This window comes from Chiloscyllium plagiosum, chromosome 13 (assembly GCF_004010195.1).
Source record: "Chiloscyllium plagiosum isolate BGI_BamShark_2017 chromosome 13, ASM401019v2, whole genome shotgun sequence".
NCBI classification, from domain to species: domain Eukaryota; kingdom Metazoa; phylum Chordata; class Chondrichthyes; order Orectolobiformes; family Hemiscylliidae; genus Chiloscyllium; species Chiloscyllium plagiosum.
The window spans coordinates 9559858-9581811 of NC_057722.1; the positions used below are offsets into that span (position 1 = coordinate 9559858).

The window sequence follows — 21954 nt, forward strand, 5'->3', positions numbered from 1 at the left end:
ATGATGTTGCCAGGGTTGGAGGATTTGAGCTATAGGGAGAGGTTGAATAGGCTGGGGCTGTTTTCCCTGGAACGTCAGAGGCTGTGGGATGACCTTATAGAGGTTTACAAAATCGTGAGGGGCATGGATAGGATAAATAGACAAAGTCGTTCCCCTGGGGTCGGGGAGTCCAGAACTAGAGGGCATAGGTTTAGGGTGAGAGGGGAAAGGTATAAAAGGGACCTATTGGGCAACCTTTTCACGCAGAGGGTGGTACGTGTATTGAATGAGCTGCCAGAGGAAGTGGTGGAGGCTGGTACAATTGCAACATTTAAAGGGTATCTGGATGGGTATATGAATAGGAAGGGTTTGGAGGGATATGGGCCAAGTGCTGACACGTGGGACTAGATTGGGTTGGGATATCTGGTCGGATTGGACGTTTTGGACCGAAGGATCTGTTTCCATGCTGTACATCTGTATGACTCTATGACTTGTCAGCCTTTAGTCTCATTAGGTTTCCTAAAAGCTACCTTTTATATCGAGTCATTTTTCCTAATATTTTCTCTATGGCTCATTCTGATATTTTGTGTTATAGGCTGTCAGGCACCTTGCAGCTTTTTATTACGTTGCAGATGAATTATGCTAGCGGAGACTGTTATCAGCTTTGCTCTCTTTACAAACTATTACACACACATGGGGTGGCAAATACATTAATTAATACTGCAAGAAACCTTACCCTCCAGTTGGTGCACATCCTCCAATGAGGAAGCAGAAGCAGGGGATTATTAGGTCATACAGTCATAGAGATGTGCAGCATAGAAACAGACCCTGCGGTCCAACTCGTCCATGCCAACCAGATATCCTAAACTAATCTAGTCTAATTTTCCAGAATTTGGCCCATATTCCTCTAAACCGTTCCTATTCATAAACCCATCCAGATGCCTTTTAAATGTTGCAATTGTACCAGCCTCCACCACTTCCTTTGGCAGCTCATTCCATACACACACCACCCTCTGTGTGAAAAAGTTGGCCCAAACTTGAATGTTTCCAGGCCTTACTACACAGACACATGCTGCAGAGCAGTTGTGAATAGAACGGAATGCTGTGCAATAATTAGTCAAAAATCTCTATATCTAACTTCACAATAATTTTAAAGTCATTGATAAAGCTTTTGAAAATGGTTGAGCTTGGTACATTACCTTGAAAACCTCTGCAGCAATGAGATGGGACAGAGTTGATTGTGGCTGCCAATAGCAACAATCCCCTCACTTTTGGCTCCACATCACTCCAACCACATTAGTTCCATACAAAAGCCTCCCGATGGAGACTTTTGGTTAACATGTACAAGATGTGACTTGACATGCAGAAAACATAACCACGGAGGTGGGCAGACCATGGCTTTCACTTCAGGCACCACACTCAATTCATTCTCTGGCCCTTGACTCCTTACATTTGTCATTGCTGAATCAGACCATGCAGAAACAGCATCATGTTTTACTCCAGCGTGAATCTTAAGATCCTCCCAAATCCCCATCACCAAGATTGCTCATTTATACTTGTGTGCCCATTTTGCTTGTCTTCCCCTTCTCCATCTGAACAATTCATTTTCAATGCCCTCTTGCACTGAATACGCTAACTCATTCCTTGCTGGTCTATATTTATTTCCTATCCCCTAAAGCATTAAATGTAATACGCTCATTTCCCAAGTACTCCAGTGCCTTTTATATTTCAAAGGGGCTTAAATTGTTAATACACACTTTAGTCTCTAATTTGAGTTCTGAGGAAGGGTCACTCAACCTGAAACGTTAACTCTGATTTCTCTCCACAGATGCTGTCAGACCTGCTGAGCTTATCCAGCAATTTCTGTTTTTGTTTCAGATTTACTGCATTTGTGTTCTTTTGGTTTCTATTTAGTCTCTAATTTGTCCTTTCAATGACCAACAGTGCAAGCCTAAACTGCCCCACACCCTTTTATGCTACCAGAGGTAGCATAATCTTCAAGATTCTCAGTCTCACTTTAAAACAAATCTTTCACCTGTACATTCCTTGTTTTGCAAACTCTTCTCAAACCAACTTGTAGGTGACCATTTGTCTCCTCACAATTGTGAACAACCTTGGAAGGCATTTTTCAGTTTTAGACCATTTGAAACCCAACCATATGAGTGCAGCTTATTTTTTCTGAATTAACCAGTAGATTGGGAGTAGATCAATACAGCAAAGAGCTTCAATAGGGTGGCACAGGGGTAGTGTCCCTGCCTCTGCATCAGTAGGCCCAGGTTCAACTCCCACCAGTTCCAGAGGTGTCACAACACATCTGAGCAGGTTGATTGAAAACATATCTACAGCATAGAGTTCTCAGATACTTGACCCTGTGCTTCTGTGTGTCCCGAAGTTCGTGCAGGAAGTCTTGTAGGGCACTTTTAACGACTTCAGGATCGATGTCGGCTGTGCATGGTTCAGCACGAGTAGGTGACACAGAGTGGTAAGGAGAGTCAGTGTGACTCCGATCCGGAGATCCAGTTCGTGGGATTGGACTGCCCCGTCCATCTGTGGTGGTGGTGTAAGTGTTGTCAAAACCTTGGGATTAAAAAAACAGAAACACTAATTAAAATGGGTAAAATAGAAATTAGTGGAGTAAAGCTAGTGTGATTTGGCAGCTCAATGTACATTTTCAATGGAATAACAATTTTGTTCTCCTTCCTCATATCTCTAATCTGATTGTAGATTTCCTCTTCAAGTTCCTTCCTACATTCCGGAGTGAATACATGCCGTATAGAGACTGATGCTGACATTAAATGCAGACTGACTCAATAAGTACAGACTGACTCAACATCATTGAATTAGATTAGATTCCCTACAGTGTGGAAACAGGGCCATCAGCCCAACAAGTCCACACTGACCCTCTGAAGAGTAACCTACCCAGACCCCTCTGACTAACACACCTAACCTATGGGCAATTTAGCTTGGCCAATTCAACTGACCTGCACATCTTTGGACTGTGGGAGGAAACCGGAGCACCTTGAGGAAATCCACACAAATGTGGAGAATGTACAAACTCCACACAGACAGTCGCCCGAGGCTGGAATTGAACCTAGGACCCTGGTGATGTGAGGCAGCAGTGCTAACCACTGAGCCACCATGCTACCCTTCGAAGAGTTTGAAGATGAAGAAGACCATAAGACCATAAGCCATAGGAGCAGAAATTAGGCCATTCAGCCCATCAAGTTTGCTCCACCATTCAAACATGGCTGATAAGTTTTTCAATCCTATTCTCCCACTTTCTCCGTGTAACCCTTGATCCCCTTGACAAGCAAGAACCTGTCTATCTCCATCTTAAATGTACTCAATGACCTGGCCTCCACAATGACCTTCTGTGGTAGTGAATTCCATAGATTCACCACTCTTTGGCTGAAGAAGTTTCTCCTCATCTCTGTTCTATAAGGTCTTCCCTTTATTCTAAGGCAGTGCCCTCGGGTCCTAGTCTCTCCTACCAATGGAAACATCTTCCCAACATCTACTCCATCCAGGCCTTTCATTATTCTTTAAGTTTCAATTAGATTTCCCCCTCATCGTACTAAACTCCATCAAGTATAGACTCAGAGTCCTCAAACGCTCCTCATTTCATTTCTGAAACCATTTTCGTGAACATCCTCTGTACACGCTCCAGGGCCGAATCATCCTTCCTGAGATAGGGGACCCAAAACTGTGCAAAATACTTCAAATGTGGTCTGACAAAAACCTCAAAAAGCCTCAGAAGTACATCCCTGCTTTTATATTCAAGTCCTCTCAAAATGAATGCCAACATTGCATTTGCCTTCCTAACTACTGACTCAACCTGCAAGTTAACCTTGAGAGAATTCTGGACTAGAACTCCCAGGTCTCTTTGCACTTCAGACTTCTGAATTTTCTCCTCATTTAGAAAATAGTCCATGCTTTTATTCTTCTTACCAAACTGCATTACTCACACTTTCTCACGTTGGACTCCATCTGTCACTTCTTTGCCGACTCTCCTAATCTGTCCAATTCTTTCTGCAGCCTCCCTGCCTCCTCAATAATACCTGTCCCTCTCCCTATCTTTGTATCAACTGCAAACTTAGCCAGAATGCCCTCAGTTCCTTCATCTAGATTGTTAATGTATAAAGTGAAAAGTTGTGGTCCCAACACTGACCCTTGCAGGACACCACTTGTCACCGGCTGCCATCCTAAGAAGGACCCTTTTATCCCCACTCTCTGCTTTCTACCAGACAGCCAAGCTCCTCTCCATGATAGCACCTTGCCTCTAACACCATGGGCCCTTGTGCGGCACCTTGTCAAAGGCATTCATGAAGTCCCAGTAAATAACATCCATTGGCTCTCCTTGGTCCAACTTGCTCATTACTTCCTCAAAGAATTCGAACAGATTTATCAGGTATGACCTCCCTTTAATGAAACCATGCTGACTTTGCCCTATCCTACCATACACTTTCAAGTATTCAGAAATCTCATCCTTCACAATGGATTCCAGGGTCTTACGTAGGATCGAGGTTAGGCTAAGCTACCTTTAATTTCCTGTCTTTTGCCTTACTCCCTTTTAAATAGAGGTGTCACGCTAATGATTTTCCAGTCGTCTGTGGCCCTCCCTGATTCTCGTGATTCCTGAAAGATCATCACTAACCCCTCCACTATCTCTTCAGCTATCTCCCTTAGTACTCTGGAGTGTAGTCCATCTGATCCAGGTGACTTATCCACTTTCAGATTTTCAGTTTTTCTAGCACCTTTTCCTTGGTGATGGCCACCATACCCATCTCTGCCCCCTCACTCTTCCACCATGAAGACTGATGCAAAGTAATTATTCAGCTCCTCAGCCATTCCCTTGTTGCCCACTACTATCTCTTTAGCATCATTTTCCAGTCGTTCAACGTCCACTTTTGCCTCTCTTTCACCCTTTATATACCTAAAGAAATTCTTACAGTCTTCCTTTATATTACTGGCTAGCTTACCCTCATATTTAATCTTCTCCCTCCTTTTTTCTTTTTATGTTGCCATCTGTTGATCTTTGTAAGCTTCCCATTCATCTAGTTTCCCATTGCCCATCACCACATTATATGCTTTCTCTTTTGCTTTTGTGCTTTCCCTGACTTCCCGAGTCAGCCAGAGTTGCCTCATCCTCCCTGTACCTTGCTTCTTTTTCCTCGGGATGAATCTCTGCTCTGTCTCCTGAATTACTCCCTGAAACTCCTGCTGTTCCACTGCCTTTCCTGCTAGGCTCCTCTCCCAGTCAATTCTACCCAGCTCCTCCCTCATGCTTCTGTAGTTGCCTTTATTCAGCTGTAATATCATTACCTCTGATTCTATCTTCTCCCTCTCAAATTGCAGAGTAAATTCAATCATATTATGATCACTGTCTCCTCAGGGTTCCTTCACCTTAAGCTGCCTTATCAAGTCTGCGTTATTGTACAACATTATATCCAGTATTGCCTGTTCCCTAGTGGGCTCCACCACAAGCCACTCCAAAAAGCTATCTCGTAGACATTCCACCAATTTCTTTTCTTGCAATCTATTACTGACCTGATTTCCCCAGTCCACCTGCATATTGAAATCCTGCATGATCACTGTAATTTTGCCTTTCTTACACAAGAAAAAGAATTGGTTGCATTATAGTGTCATAGAGATGTACAGACCATTCAGTCCAACCCGTCCATGCCAACCAGATATCCCAACCTAATCTAGTCCCATTTACCAGCACCTGGCCCATATCCCTCTAAACCCTTCCCATTCATGTACCTATTAAGATGCCTTTTAAATATTGCAATTGTGCCAGCCTCCACCACTTCCTCTGGCAGCTCACTCTATACACGTAACCACCTTCTGTGTGAAAAGTTGCCCCTTAGGTTTCTCTTATATCTCTTCCTTCTCACCTGAAATCTATGCCCTTTAGTTCTGGACTCGCCCACCCCAGGGAAAAGACTTTGTCTATTTACCATATCCATGCCCCTCATGATTTTATAAACCTCTATAAGGTCACCCCTCAGCCTCCGACACTCCAGGAAAAACAGCCCAAGCCTATTCAGCCTCTCCCTATAACTCAAACCCTCCAACCCTAGCAACATGCTTGTAAATCTTTTCAAAACGTTTTCACATTTCGCAACATCTTTCCGATAGGAAGGAGGTCAGAATTACACACAATACCCAAAAGTGGCCTAACCAATGTCCCATACAGTCACATCATGACCTCCCAACTCCTGTACTCAATACTCTGACCGAGGAAAGCATACCGAACACCTTCTTCACTATCCTATCTACCTGCGATTCTACTTTCAAGGAGCTATGAACCTGCACTCCAAGGTCTCTTTGTTCAGCAACACTCCCTAGGACCTTACCATTAAGTGTATAAGTCCTGCAAAGATTTGCTTTCCCAAAATGCAGCACCTCACATTTATCTGAATTAAACTCTATCTGCCACTCCTTAGCCCATTGGCCCATCTGATCAAGATCCCATTGTGATCTGGTTGAGGTTGTAGCTACAGATATACAAACTGTAGCAGCAAGATTGCTGCTCTAGGGAATTTCAGATTGGAACAAGCAAGACCTAAACAGTAATGGAAGGAAGTTTCCAAAATGTGAATGGGACTCCTTGCTGAACATTTATCAACATACAAGCTGAGAGGCAGCTGACTGAGTCCTAAAACAGACCAGGTACGGCAGCTAAATCTGCGAGTTGAAGTTGTCATGAGGTTTAAGATACAATTAGGACAGGGAGAAGGTTAACACAAAACCTACCAGAACACTTCTTAGCAAGCTGAGGTGATCTGAAGTGGATAATATTAACTTGCCAATGCGCAGTGGGAACAGGAAATAATCCCTGTGCTAGAACAAGTCAATCTGAGGTACATTTGAAAATAACCACATAGTTTGCAGGGACCAAGCAATAAATACAGGAAGGTGGATGGAATATACTGAAAAATAGCTCACTACCATTTTTGTACCTTTGGTGGGAGAGCGGGCTCGCTGTGGAGAAGGGCTACGGCTGGAAAATCCTGGGCTGGCTGTGCGTCTAGATTGGCCAATTCCCAAGGTTCTGCGCAGTGTGGAGTGCAAACTGCCCAACTTGCATTCCATATCCCTCTTGGCAGACTCTACCTTGGACAGTTCTGTTTCTAGACCAGTTACACGGCCTTCCATAGCACTGATCTTTAGCATTAACTCATCTGCTTCCCCCTTGGCATGTTGCAGCTTCAGTTCCAGATTCCGGCTGTTGTCTTGAAATTTCTTCTCATTCAATTGGCAATCCTCCAGCTGTTCAAGGAGCTCTTTCTCATGAGCTTTGAACTTATTTTCCATGTCCATTATCTTCTTCTGGAGATTGGCAACCTGGAAAAGAGAGACGGCGTACCAACCTTGTGTTTATCAATACTTTGAGGTTGAACCATACTCCTCCTAAACTTGGTGGTATGTTCAGAACCAAGATTAACTTCTTACCTTACACATGCACCTTCAGTAAGATCACCTCCCGAACATTAAATTTTTTTTTTGCCCTTATCGTATCTCCTACTGAAATGTTGAACTATTGAATCATCTCTGTTATCTCCTCCCTTGATTATTCTAATGTCAAACGGTCAATCCCTCAGTTTTTACTCTCTTTAAACTTAAGATCATTCAAATGCTGCTCATTTCCAACTTACAGCAGGTTCCCCTCACTAATTTTCTGGGAGAAAGTGAGGACTGCAGATGCTGGAGATCAGAGTTGAGAATGTGGTGCTGCAAAAGCACAGCAGGTCAGGTAGCATCCGAGGAGCAGGCGAATCAACGGTTCAGGCATAAACCCTTCATCAGGAATGAGGCTTGTGGGTAGGGGGTGAGAGATAAATGGGAGAGGGGGTGGGTTTCTGGGACGTCCTCTCAGGTCACCAATCTGCATTAGGTTACTGGGTCAAGCAAGTCTCAATTTTAATATTCTCATCCATTTTTCAAAATCATTCCATGACTCTGGCCCTTACTGTCTCTGTAATATCCTTCAGCTCTATGGCCCATCCGCCCATGATTTTTGTACTCTGCCAGTTTGGTTTTCTTGAGCACGCACAATATTAAAAATGTAATATGCTAATGCTGAGACCCAGGATGATTTTCGTGAGGCACTGTCCCTTCAATAGCACCTTTCAAACCTACGATTTCTAACATCCAGAAGATGCATGGCAGCAGGTGCATAGGAAAACCTCAGGTAAGTTCCCCTTCAAGCTAAACACCATCTTAAGTTGAAATATATTGCAGTTCCTTCACCTACTCTGGGTTAAAATCCTGAAACTCTTAATAGCACTGTGGGTGATTGAAGTAATTCAAGAAGATACCTCAATATCTCCTTCCCCTGGGCAATTAGGAATGGGCAATAAATGCTGGCCTCGCCAGTGGCACTTACATTCCCATGAATGAATATTAATAAAAGAGGATTTGCCATTAATGTTCTAGTCACACGTGTCTGTGCCCTTGAAATGTGAGATAATTCATGCAGGAAATTAACATGTGAATGGAGATTTTTCCAGTCTCCAGATCTTCAGAAACTCAACCCCAATGTGTGAGTCATCATTGTCTAATTTTATTTTATTTTTTGATATTCTGAGACACCAGACTTCCTTATGTTAATTTGTTAGTTGAGATCACTGGTCGCACTCTTGCCAATGAGTCAAAAGGTAATGATTCAAGTCCCATTCCAGGGCTTGAAGACAATAATCTAGCTGACGTGCTGGTATAGTACTGAGGGGGTACTCCTTCAATAGAGTTAAAATTCACACAACACCAGGTTATAGTCCAACAGTTTATTTGGAAGCACTAGCTTTCAGAGCACTGCTCCTTCATCAGGTAGCTACCTGATGAAGGAGCAGCACTCCGACAGCCAGTGCTTTCAAATAAACCTGTTGGACTATATCCTGGTGTTGTGTGAATTTTAAGTTTGCCCACCCCAGTCCAACACCAGCAACTCCACATCATGACCTTCATGACTGTTAGAGTTTTTACCTGTTTAGTTGGGTGAGTATAAAGATCCTATAGTACTATTCAAAGAGGGGCAATCTGTGAAACAGTCCATCAAAGTTTGCAACGGTTCAGAATTATTTTTCTGTGGGTGTGTTGCTGCCTTATCAGCAATGAACAATAGTACACCATCCTGCTTTTACCTCTTTGCGAGCTGATTCACGGCCAGTTTCTGCATCTACAATCTTCTGCTTCAGGAGAAAGGATTCCTTCCTGCTCTCCTCCCCACGTTGTTCAGTCACAGTCATTCGGGACTGCAATTCCTCCACTTCTTTGCTCTTCTTTGCATTCTCGCTGTCCAACATCTTCACCTGAGTAAACAGTACAAGGGGCAGCAGTCAGCAGGTCTGGAAGCTAGTTTCTGGACTTGTCTTTCAGATTAAAGGAAGTTTACAACACTGCATCTTAAATTGGTCATTAATATCAAGAAATTTGTTTTAAAGATCGGGCATGAATTGGCACCAAGGTGCACCCTGGATTAATATCAAGTTAATACCAGATTATTAGAACTTTAAACAGGTGGGAACAGAGAAAGAGTAATTTGGCCCATCACATTCAGCCACAGATCAGAAACAATACCCTTGTGATAGATTCTGCAAGTCTATCCAACCACCTGAGGGGAAATGCTGCATAAATTCTCCTTGGTTGAAATAGCCATCAAACAAAATAGCAAAATTATGCATTCATCCAATGCCCTCTCAAAGTGCTTCTACTGTCCAGACATTATTAAATGCCATTGGACTGCTGCATGTAGATACCACCTTCCACAGGTATTGAACCCTTCCTCTGAACAGAGACTAACAGCATGATAGCATGTAACTTGAGGGTATAAATATCTCATACTTTATCTTACCTTGGAGCACTTGAAACATTTCACTTTACTGGAAGCATGCTCCTTGTAACAATAATCTAATGTTATCCCAAACACTAATATGTCTGAGGCATCTAATGTTTGTACCTAATACTTAGTAGTACTAAACAGTTTGGGTGGAGTTTGCAAATAGTTTGGATGGAGCAGATTTTGTCAGGTGTATCCAGGAAGGATTCCTGACTCAATATGTCAGATAGGCTGAATGGAGGGGAGCCCATATTGGATTTGGTGCTTGGCAATGACCCAGTTCAGATGTCAGATCTCTCAGTGGGAAAGCATTTCAGTGATAGTGATTATAACTCCCTGACCTATGGAGAGGGATAGGAGCAGGCTGTTATGGGAAAGTATTTAATTGGGGGAGGGGGAATTACAATGCTACTAAGTAGGAACTATGGAGCATAAATTGGGAGCAGATATTCTCAGGGAAATGCATGACAGAAATGTGGAGGTTGTTTAAGGAGCACTTGCTGCGAGTGCTGGATAAGTTTGTCCATAAGGGACAAGGGATGGTAGGGTGAAGGAAGTTTTGGTGACAAGAGATGTGGAACATCTCGTCAAGAGTAAGAAGGAAGCTTACTTAAGAATGAAGAAGCAATGATCAGACAGGGCTCTAGAGGATTACACGGTAGCCAGGAAGGAATTGAAGGATGGATTTAGGAGAACTAAAAGGGGAGTATAAAAAAGCCTTGGCGGGTAGGATTAAGGAAAACCCTAAGGTGTTCTACACCTATGTGAGAAACAAAAGGATGGCCAGAGTGAGGGTAGGGCCGATCAGGGATAGTGAAGGAAACTTGTGCCTGGAGTTGGAGGAGTTAGGGGAGGTCCTTCATGAATACGTTGCTTCAGTATTCACTAGTGAGAGGGACCTTGTCATTTGTGAGGACAGAATGAAATCGGCTGATAAACTCGAACAGGTTGATGTTAAGGAGCATGTGCTGGAAATTTTGAAAACATGAGGATCGATAAGTCCCCTCGGCCAGACGGGATATACCCAAAGTTACTACAGGAAGCGAGGGAAGAGATTGCCGCACCTTTGGCGATGATCTTTGCATCGTCACTGTCCACTGGAGGAGTACCAGATGATTGGAGAGTGAAAAATGTTATTCCCTTGTTCAAGAAAGGGAATATGGATAACCATGGGAATTACAGACCAGTCAGTCTTACTGGAGAAGATTCTGAGAGACAGGATTTATGATTATTTGGAAAACCATAGTTTGATTTGAGATAGTCAGTATGGCTTTGCGAGGGCAGGTCATGCCTCACAAGCCTCACTGAATTCTTTGAGAATGTGACAAAACACAGTGATGAAGGTAGAGCAGTGGATGTGGTGTACATGGATTTTAACAAGGCATTTGATAAGGTTCTCCATGGTAGGCTCAGTCAGAAAGTAAGGAGGCATGGGATATAGGGAAATTTGGCTGTCTGGATGCAGAATTGGCTGGCCCATGGAAGACAGAGGGTGGTAGTAGATGGAAAGTATTCAGCCTGGAACTGAGTGACCACTGGTGTTCTGCAGATATCTCCTTTTGGGAGCTCTGCTCTTTGGCATTTTTATAAATGACTTGGATGAGGAAGTGGAAGGGTGGGTTAATAAGTTTGCCGATGGCACAAAGTTTGATGGATAGTGGATAGTGCGGAGGGCTGTTGTAGGTTGCGATGAGACACTGACAGGATGCAGAGCTGGGCTGAGAAGTGTCAGACAGAGTTCAACCTGGAAAAGTGTGAAGAGATTTATGTTGGAAAGTTGAATTTGAATGCTAATACAGCGTTAAAGGCCAGATTCTTGGCCTGGTCAATGATAACCCCCAGGATGTTGATAGTGGGGCATTCAATGATGGTAACACCATTGAATGTCAATGGGCGGGAGTTAAATTTCCTCTTATTGGTGATGGCCATTGCCTGATATTAGTGTGGTGCGAATGTTACTTGCCACTTGTCAGTCCTAATCTGGATATTGTCCAGATCTTGTTCCATTTGGACACAGACTGCTTCAGTGTCTGAGGAGCACAAATAGTGCTGAACATTGTGTAATCATTGGCGAACATCCCCACTTCTGACCTTACGATGGAGCAAAGGTCATTGATGAAGCAGCTGAAGATGATTGGGCCGAGGACTCTACCCTGAGGAACTCCTGCAGAGATGACCTGGAGCTGAGATGACTAATTTTGAACAACCACAACCATCTATCTATGTGTCAGGTATGACTTCAACCAACATGATTTCCTCCTGATACCCACTGATTACAGTTTTGGTAGGATTCCTTGATTCCTTGAGTCAAATATGGCCTTGATGTCAAGGGCTGCGACTCTCACCTCTCCTCTGGAATTCAGCTCTTATATCCATGTTTGAAACAAGGCTGTAATGAGGTCAGGAACTGAGTGGCCCTGACAAAACCCAAACTGGGCATCACTGACCAGGTTACTGCTGAGCAGATGCTGCTTGGTAGCACTGTTGATGACACCTCCATTACTTTACTGATGACTGAGAGTATACTGATGGGATGGTAACTGATTGGGTTGGGTTTATCCTGCTTTTTATACACAGGACATACTTGGGGCAATTTTCCACATTGTTGGGTGAATACCTGTGTTGTAATTGTAGTGGAAAAGCATGGCCAGGAGAGTGGGGATGCATATGCAGGAAAACATGTTTGTAAGGCCATGCCAGACCCCTAAACAAAACATAGATGACCAACAAGATGGTGCAGTCCCATAAAACTGGCAGCAAGGTAAGTATTAAGGAGGTGTGCAAATGCAGACACATTAATGAGGCTCAGGGTCAACTAGGTTTTTCAAGTTTTCCAAACTGACAATCTTATATTACTATGCAGACAATGTAAATCAAGCAGAAGCTTGTACAACTTTTAGTATCATATACCATGAAAAGGCAGGATGACACACACTAAAAGCCAAGATTAATGTGGGAATGAGTGTCAAAGTATTCTTACGACACATCCTGAGAGACATTTCAGCAAGAGGTGCTCCATCGTATAGCCTAAGAGAGAGCATTTCACAGCATACAATTGGATTCCAATCCACGCATTGGCTGAATCATACTGTAGTGCTGACACACAAACTCATCTTGGCTTCCCAAACTTTTATACTTGGTAGGTGTCAATGGTTAAGCAGTGACAGGAATACCAGTATGCACAGTTCTCAGAACAGTCGCAATTCATGAGACACGAACTGTCAACAATCTCCAAGGATATCACTTTGAATACAAGACAAATACCAGAATGATTACGTCTGACATGCTGAACAGATTACTCAGTCCACACAAAGAACACAATATTCCTCTTGATCTGTAGACTGATGCTCTGGACTATGAGACTGAAGACGCTCTCAAGGGTTGATCTATGTCAGTTTGGCCAGAGCCAGTGTAAACCTTCGAAATTGGCAACTGCTAAAGATTAGCAACTATAAGGGGTACGGAAGATCATTATCCAAGAACGGCCTGAAAATATTGAAGAAATACGGGAGAATATGTGGCCATTTTGGCCATACATTGGTGAACTTGGCATATCACAAGTAACTTTCAAGGGCACACAAGCCCCAAAGCAAAAGCATTTTGCTAAGATACCATGTGCGTATTAGAGAATCACATGTACAAGATGACAATCACATGAATCTATGACGTGGCCAGAGGCATGCCAAATGTATCAGCCCCAGCATCAGAGGAAGACTCTATTTCTATGCAATGTCTCACACACCACTCGAACCAAAGTAGCAGCAGATCTATTCACAGTGCACGGGGAAGAATACTCACCCCTTGACTCCCTCTACCATCAACAAGGCACAAGTCAGGCATGTGATGGAATACTTCCAATTTGCCTGGCTGAGTGCAGCTCCAACAACTGTCAAAGCTTGACTAGCACCATATCCACTTCCTCCACCACCAACGCTTAGTAGCAGCAGAGTGTAGCATCTACAAGCACTGCAGGAATTCACCAAACATTCACCAGCACCTTCCAAACCCACAACCACTTCCATTGAGAAGAACAGGTATATATGAACACCCACACCTGCAAGCTCCCCACAAAGCCACTCACCATCCTAATTTGGAAATAAGTCACCATTCCTTCACCGTCACTGGCTCAAAATCCTGGAATTCCCTCCCTCAGGCATTGTGGGTCAACCTATAGCACATGGACTGAAGCCGTTCAAGAAGGCAGCTCACCACCACCTTCTCAAGAGCAACTCGGGACAGACACTGAATGTTGGCCAGCCAGCAGCACCCATGTTCCACGAGTGAATTAAAAACTCTTTCAGTTTGATGATGAATTCTCTAAATTTCCAGTAGTTCAATGACTGACCAACACAATGAGTGTGTCTGTCCTTGAAATGATGAGTGCTAGTTCCAGTTATTTTGGTGTACTGGATCAGATAGTGTCTGAGAGCAGACTGCAGTACACTGGCGAACCATTTCTGGGAAGTCATCCATATCAGATCATCATCCCACAACTTATGTCCAAACAGTCAAGCAACTATATGGGTTCATACTATTTTCGTGCAACACCAATGGAAAAAGGGATTACTATCCACGGTACAACTTTCCTTGAAAGAGAAATGCAAACATGCTCGTCCAGCAACTGACTGTTTGACCATCCTGAGACAGAGGACATTTTTCTTCAAAGGCAGAGGAGACTGAAACAGATAGAGTAATAGAGATGTACAGCATGGAGACAGACCCTTTGATCCAACTCGTCCATGCTGACCAGATATCCTAAATTAATCTAGTCCCATTTGCCAGCACTTGGCCCAAATTCCCCTTCCATGCATACATTACCCTCTGCGAGAAAACACTGACCCTTAAGTCCCTTCTTATCTTTCCTCTCTCACCCTAAACCAATGGCCTCTAGTTTTGAACTCGCCCGCTCCAGGGAAAACAACCTTGACTATTTACCCTATCCATGTCCTTTCTGATTTTATAAACCTCAATAAAGTCATCTCTCAGCCTCCGATGCTCCAGGGAAAACAACCCTAACCTATTCAGCCTCTCCCTATAGCTCAACCTTCCAAACCCAGCAACATCTTGTAAATCTTTTCTGCACCCTTTCACGGTTAACAACGTCTTTCCTATAGCAGGGATACTAGAATTGCACAAAATATTCCAAAAGTGACCTAATGAATGAGTGAGCAAGTTGAGAGATAACATGCAGACAGAGAGTTAGAAGTCCAAGTTCTTTGAAACTACCAAAGGTTTCTATCGTATGTCACAGACCCAAATAATGCAAAGCTGATTACTGATGATGGTGCTGCACTGGGAAGGAACAGGTGACAGCTCGAACCAATCTAAGGCACACCAACCATGGATGAAGAGGTTGAAAAGAACACCACAACGATGATGTGGTGATGTTGAGTGACAGCAACAAGCAGCAAGGTAACTAAATTATCAAACAAGTGCAATAGTGAACCAAGTGTACCACTCCAAATGGCTATATAATCACCAGATCAGGACAAGTTGTCAAACCTCCAAAGCATTACATGTAAAGTTTGACATATTAATATTGTAAGCTCTGTTTCACTTGCTGTATAATGAACAGATTGACAACATGTGCCTATATATCTGTTTGAGATACTTTTTTAACGTTTGGAAACAGGGACATGTTGTGTATGTCTCATGCTCAGCATGACAGTGTATCATTAAGAAACATGCTCATGATATCAGCTTATGTTAGCTGAAGGTATAAAAATCTCCTCTCCATTTTATTTCAGGTAACTATTGGCTTTAAACTAGGCCAGACACCTTTATGTCTGAAGAATGTAATGCTTGTAAGTAATAGTTAGTTGTAAGAAATGTTTATTGGATTCTTCAATACCTCAATATCCATGGCATGTTCTTACATTACAGGACACAGTGTAAAGCCTGGATGCATCAGATAAAAGCATTCAGTTGAAGGCAAACTCAGACCACATTCCCGTGGAGAATATGGATCTGTCATTCTTGGTCCTCTCCCCATAAGCTCCAATCACATTTCCAAATATGCATTTTTAAAGCAAGTGTTGAAAAATAGGAAGTGAAAAGAATACTTGAAGATTACATATTGCTCTTTGATAAACTACCTAAAACTAAAGGTGGTTTAATAAGTTTAATCACCTTAAATCAAGCATTAGTTGTGGCAGGGGCTTTTCACCCATCCATCCCTAGGGAATGAGATTGGCATTCATTACTTTTTTGGAGTCTCCATTCCTCACCTGTCGTCGAAGTTCCTGCAATTCTCTCCGGGCCTCTAGTCTTGATTTTTCAACGTCCCGGAGGTTTGAGCGCAGTTCCCCGGCCTCATTTTGAACTGTGGTTTTGGCTTCTTCCAGGATGTTGATCTTCTGCTCCTTCTCCTCATTTGTCCTCTTTAAGCTAATGACATAAAACTAAGTCAGTTCCCACCAATCAGAAACAATTAGAGAGAAGAGGATGGTAATCTGCAGTATTGGCAGGACATTCAAGATGTACTTTGGAAAAGGGTTTGATGACTATGAATTCAATTTGACTGGGTGTTCAGGGTACAATATTAACAATGTGCATTTGGGCTACAGTTTATTTTAACCTTGGTTGCTTGGGATACAGTTTTGGAAAGGATTTGATGCCAATGGCTTTTGGTACATTTTTGCTATGTGCATTTAACACACAATTATTTCTGCTTTGAATGTGGGGACTGTGAACATTTTGCAGTAATTTGGCAGTTCTGGTGTTTATGAGGAGGGTATTGTGTGCCAAGTGGCCGTATTTGACTGCATTATACCTGATTCTTTCACTCTCAATCTTTTTAATGATATTTCTGAGGTCCTCGTTGGAATTCTGGATGGCTTCTTTTTCACGGATCTCATCGTTCAAAACTCGCTTGAGCTCCAGGTTCTCTTTCCGTTGCACCTCCTGAGCTTCCTCATTCTCTCGGACCTTCCTGTGGGATTCAATCAGGTCCTTACGAATCCCATCCCGAGTGTCCTCTGCCACACGAAGTTGTGTCTTTAACTCTTCCATCTGTTTGTGAACAAGAGTTTCGAAGTCAACATTTGGCACAGCCACAATCGCAGGAATAGGTTATAGGCAAAGGGAGAAATAATGAGGAACAGTTCCGGAGACAGGTCATAATTAAGGTTGCAAGAGATAGCAAATAGTGGTTACTGTTGGTGACATCAAGTATAATGGACTTGGAAGATTGAAATGGACAATAGTACGTTTCTGAACATGTATCAACAGCTTGGCTAGATACACAGAGGAAGTAAAAGATAGACATAATTTGGCTTAGACAAAAAAAGGTGTTTTTTTCAATGAAACTAGGGGGAATATGCTGAATTTGAGAGATTCCAGATAATGGAGAGACCTTATAATAATGGAAAGCAATATTGTCTTGAAAGGGAAGCTGAAGCTGAATTTTGAAAGTAGTTTGAAGCTGAATTTTGAAGCTGAATTTTGAAAGTAGTTTGAGGAAGCAGATGGCAGACTGAATGGTGGAAACAAACATGACAACTACTGTGTGGGTGGCACGGTGGCACAGTGGTTAGCACTGCTGCCTGACAGCGCCAGAGACTGGGGTTCAATGCCCAACTCAGGCGACTGACTGTGTGGAGTTTGCACATTCTCCCCGTGTCTGCGTGGGTTTTCTCCGGGTGCTCCGGTTTCCTCCCACAGTCCAAAGATGTGCAGGTCAAGGTGAATTGGCCATGTTAAATTGCCCATAGTGTTAGGTAAATGTAGGGGTATGGGTGGGTTGTGCTTCAGCGGGTCGGTGTGGACTTGTTGGGCCGAAGGGCCTGTTTCCACACTGTAAGTAATCTACTGTGCAGAAGAAAACAGTGAAGAAACAGCGGAATATAATGGAGGGGATTGGCTGACTTTCAAGAAGGACAGTAGTGAGAAATGACTAAGGAGGATTCTGGGCAACGTTGGCTCACTGGGTGCAGTTGAGGAGGGGGATTATGGAGGACCTGGTAATTCAAAGGTTCCCTACAGTGTGGAATCAGGCCGTTCAGTCCATTGAATGCACACTGCCTCTCTGAAAAGCATCCCAGCCAGACCCATCCACCTACCCCATCTCTGCCACCCTGCATTCCCCATGGCTAATCCGCCTAGCCTGCATTTCCCTGGACACTATGGGCAATTTAGCATGGCCAATCCACCAAATCTGCACATCTTTGCACTGTAGGAGGAAACCAGAGCACCCAGAGGAATGTCATGCAGACAAAGGGAGAATGTGTAAGCTCTAGACAGTCACCCTGGAAATGAACCCAGGTGCCTGGTGCTGTAATGCACCAGTGCTAACCATTGAGCCACTGTGCCACCCCAAAAAAAGCTTTACAGTACTGTAGTGGTTCTCTCCATCCCTTCTCCACAAACCAAACAAGAGAGAGAAGGGGACTGACAGAAAATGTGGTTGTGGCTAAGAGATAGCAGAGTCTCAGCAGTGTGCACAATCTCGATTAGTAATGACGGCAGGGATTCTGGGAAAGCCTGTGAAATGTGTGACATGCAAAATGTGGGATAATTTGGATCCACTGGATATCTAGCACAGTCACATCTGCGTGAAGTGCCAGAGGGTAGCAGTCCTTGAACAATATGTGTTATGGACCAGGACAGACCCCTCAAAACATGTCAAGAATATATCCCGGACCCCAACTTTACTAGGTGTTTGAAGCAGGTGTTAGTTGATATTCCAGGAGGGATGCAGCTATCTAACCACTTAGTTTCAAACAAAACAGAATTTATTTACAAGATTACCGAATGAAACTCAAACAAAAGAAAACAGAATATAGAATAACTTCGAGGAGAAAGTGAGGACTGCAGATGCTGGAGATCAGAGCTGAAAATGTGTTGCTGGAAAAGCACAGCAGGTCAGGCAGCATCCAAGGAACAGGAGAATTGACGTTTCGGGCATGAGCCCTTCCTGAAGATTCTCCTGCTCCTTGGATGCTGCCTGACCTGCTGCCCTTTTCCAGCAACACATTTTCAGCTATAGAATAACTTAGCCTAACCGAAAACCAACGGATCATCTCAACTTAATGATGCTGTTCCAAATACCTGCAACAATCCCTGTAAAAACCCTTTGGCACAAAAGTAAAATCAAACACAACATCTTACAGGAGGGAGAGAGATGGCGGAGGGATTCCGCATGGAACACCATCTTCCATGTCGCTGTTTCTTGGATCAGCAGTCTCAAACAGACTGATTGCTTTCAGTGAACAGCCAGACTGCTAAAACCCAAACCAAACCAGAGAAAAGTTGAGCTGGGACAATTGGCCACTCCCCGTTTATTGTAGGTTTTTTTTTAACTTGGAAGCCTTTTGCCTGTGGCGGTATCTGTTAGTTATAATCAAACTGACCCTAAAACCCTCAAACCTAGACTTTTCAGAATCGCTGCTTTTACAACCTTGTCCGAAAAAAAGCCCAAGAACAACAACCTAACCTTGTTAAAGCAGCAGCATCATCATACATGTGACTGATTCAGAGCAGCACCTCTCCTCACTGTACACCATTCAAGATGGAGAGAGGTTTCTCATACCAGACAGTGGGTACACCACATTGTGATTGGCATGAAAAGAGGGGTGCAGAGATGGCAGGACACTGAGTGACCATTTGCTGAAAAGAAAAGAGATAGCAGGTGGAGGAAACCCACCTTGGCACTGTCTAACAGATATGAAATTTTTGATACCTATTTAGTGAGCCACATGACTGAGTTGGGGGTGGATGACAAAAGGAAAACATTATAGTGTGATGGTACATGAGGCTACTCTGGTAAAAGAGAGAGATGTGATAGGCTGATTAGAAAGGTGGTAGTAATGTGTGACTCAGTACATAGAACATAGAACAGTACAACTCAGGAACAGGCCCTTCAGTCCACAATGTTGCGCCAAACATGATGCCAAGTTAAACTGATCCCTTCTGCGTGCCCTTGGTCCATATCCCTGCATTCCTTGCTTATTCATGTGCTTATCTAAAAGCCCCTTAAACACCCCTATCATATTTGCCTTAACCACCAGCCCAGTAGCATGTTCCAGGCAGTGTGTAAAAAACTTGCCCCTCGCATCTCCTTTGAACGTACCCCCTCTGACCTTAAATGCATGCTCTCTAGTAGTTCAAGAGATAGACAGACAGTCTAGCTTGCAGCCAAGATCATGAGTCCCAAATTGTCTATTGTCTCTTTGGTGCAAGGGTTTCAGGACATATTGGAATGGTTGGATAACTTCTCGTAAGTGAGGGTGAACAACCAGTGGCTGGGAGGGCACCAACCTCACAGGGCAGGACTGCTTGGAGGACATGCAGAACCATTTCCAGGAGTTAGGGAGCAGGGTGAAACACAGGAACTCCAGGGTAGTAATCTCAGAAATACTACCTGTGTTATGGGTCTCACCATTTACGTAAAGACACATCAGGATGTAAATCTGGGGGTAGACGGATGATGCAGAAAGGAAGGGTTTAACGTTTAGGGATATTGGGATCACTTCAGGGAAAGGAGAAAGCTATTCAGAAAAGATGGGCTTCATCTGAGCAGAAATGGAACTAATCTCCTGGGGATGGATATAAACTTATAAGGCAATAGGGTGGATTGACTAATGAGCCTAGCTTTGGAAGTGAGGGCAAAAAAGTGAGAAGATGGGGAATGGGGGAAAGTAAATGGGGGAAGGGATGACTATTGGCAGTGAACAAAGAAATGATCAACTCCCGATGGGCAAGAAACGGGCCAGGGCAGGGTTAAATTGTATTCATGTAAATGCATGGAACGTAGTGAACAAAACTGGGGAACTGAAAGCAGAAATTGCTCTAAGGAGATATGACATAGTAGGATTAACAGAAACATGACTCAAGCCAGACCAGGACAGGATATTTAACATCCAGGGTTAAAAGGTTTTAAACAGAATCGGGATGGGTAAAAAGAGACGAAGTGTAGCAGTCTTGGTTGAAGATAGTATCATTGCCCTTGAAGGTGATGCAGTCCCTGAATTAGAATCTGTGTGGTTAGAAGTGAGCAACAGGAGAGAGTAGTGACATTGTTAGGTATTTATTATAGACCTCCAAACAGTGGGAGGAAATAAAAGGGAAGTTTTGCAGGCAAACTGTGGGAATCTATAGGTCAAGTAGGGTTGTGGTAGTTGGTGATTCAATTTCCCTAAAGTAGACTGGGTAAAAGTTAGAGTGTGGTGAAATAAAGGGGAGAAACATTACATTTCCAGCCCTACTATGCAAGAAGCTGGATCTTGTCCCAGGAAATGAGTCAGTACTAGTGGCAAACATCAGAGTGGGGGAGCTTTTGGGATATAGTGATCATAACAAATAAGGTTTGATATTAAGTCGAAAAAGGATAAAAAATCAGTTAAGGGTTATGATACTAGATTGGAAAAGGGCAAATTTTAGGGGTCTAAAAGTTAAACTGAGGCAGGTTGTGTGGAAATGCATTTTGATGGATACAACAGTGAATGAGAAATGGGAGACTTTCAAAAGGCAGCCGAATAGGGTGTAAGCTAGGTACAGACCCATAAGAAATAAATGCAGCATATCCAAAGCTAGAGTACCATGGATGACGAGGGATACTGATGAGAAAATAAGGAAGAAAGAGGAAGCATATGATGCGTACCAGAATAATAATATCAATGGAAATCAGGAAGAGTATCTCAAATGCTGGAGAAAGCCTAAGGCTGGAATAAGGAAGGTGAAGAGGAAGCATTAGGAAAGTTTGGCAAGCTGCGCTAAAACAAACAGTAAAACATTCTTCAAACATATTAATAGTAAAAGATTAGTGAAGGATAAAGTGGGGCCTATAAGAAACAAGTACGTTAAGCTGCTCACTTAAGAAAAGGGTATGGCAGAGGTACCAAATGAATACTTTGCTTCCATCTTTACCAAATTAAAAGATGGTGATAAAGGCCCAGTTGAAAATGTGAGTGTTCAGCAACTGAGCAGTATAGTGACAGATTAAATATGAGCTGCTGAAAAGGCTGGCAGCACTCCAGGTAGAGAAGTCACCAGGCTTGGAAAGGATGCAAGGTAAAAACAAGGGCTACAGATGTTGGAAACCAGAGTCTTGATTAGAGTGGTGCTGGAAAAGCATAGCAGGTCAGGCAGCATCCGAGGAGCAAGAAAATTGACATTTTGGGCAAAAGCCCTTCATC

The 21954-nt window shown here is 43.3% G+C and overlaps 1 protein-coding gene across 1 annotated transcript in view; it reads right to left on the minus strand.

Moving 5' to 3' along the window:
• Positions 1 to 21954, minus strand: part of crocc2 (ciliary rootlet coiled-coil, rootletin family member 2) — a 296277-nt gene that overhangs the window by 92302 nt on the left and 182021 nt on the right. The window contains exons 24-28 of the mRNA XM_043702904.1: positions 16593 to 16831; positions 16048 to 16207; positions 9126 to 9293; positions 6945 to 7329; positions 2348 to 2556 (exon numbers count right to left, since the gene is read on the minus strand). Of these exons, the coding sequence (XP_043558839.1) occupies positions 2348 to 2556; positions 6945 to 7329; positions 9126 to 9293; positions 16048 to 16207; positions 16593 to 16831 (1161 nt within the window). The remainder of the gene's footprint in view (positions 1 to 2347; positions 2557 to 6944; positions 7330 to 9125; positions 9294 to 16047; positions 16208 to 16592; positions 16832 to 21954) is intronic.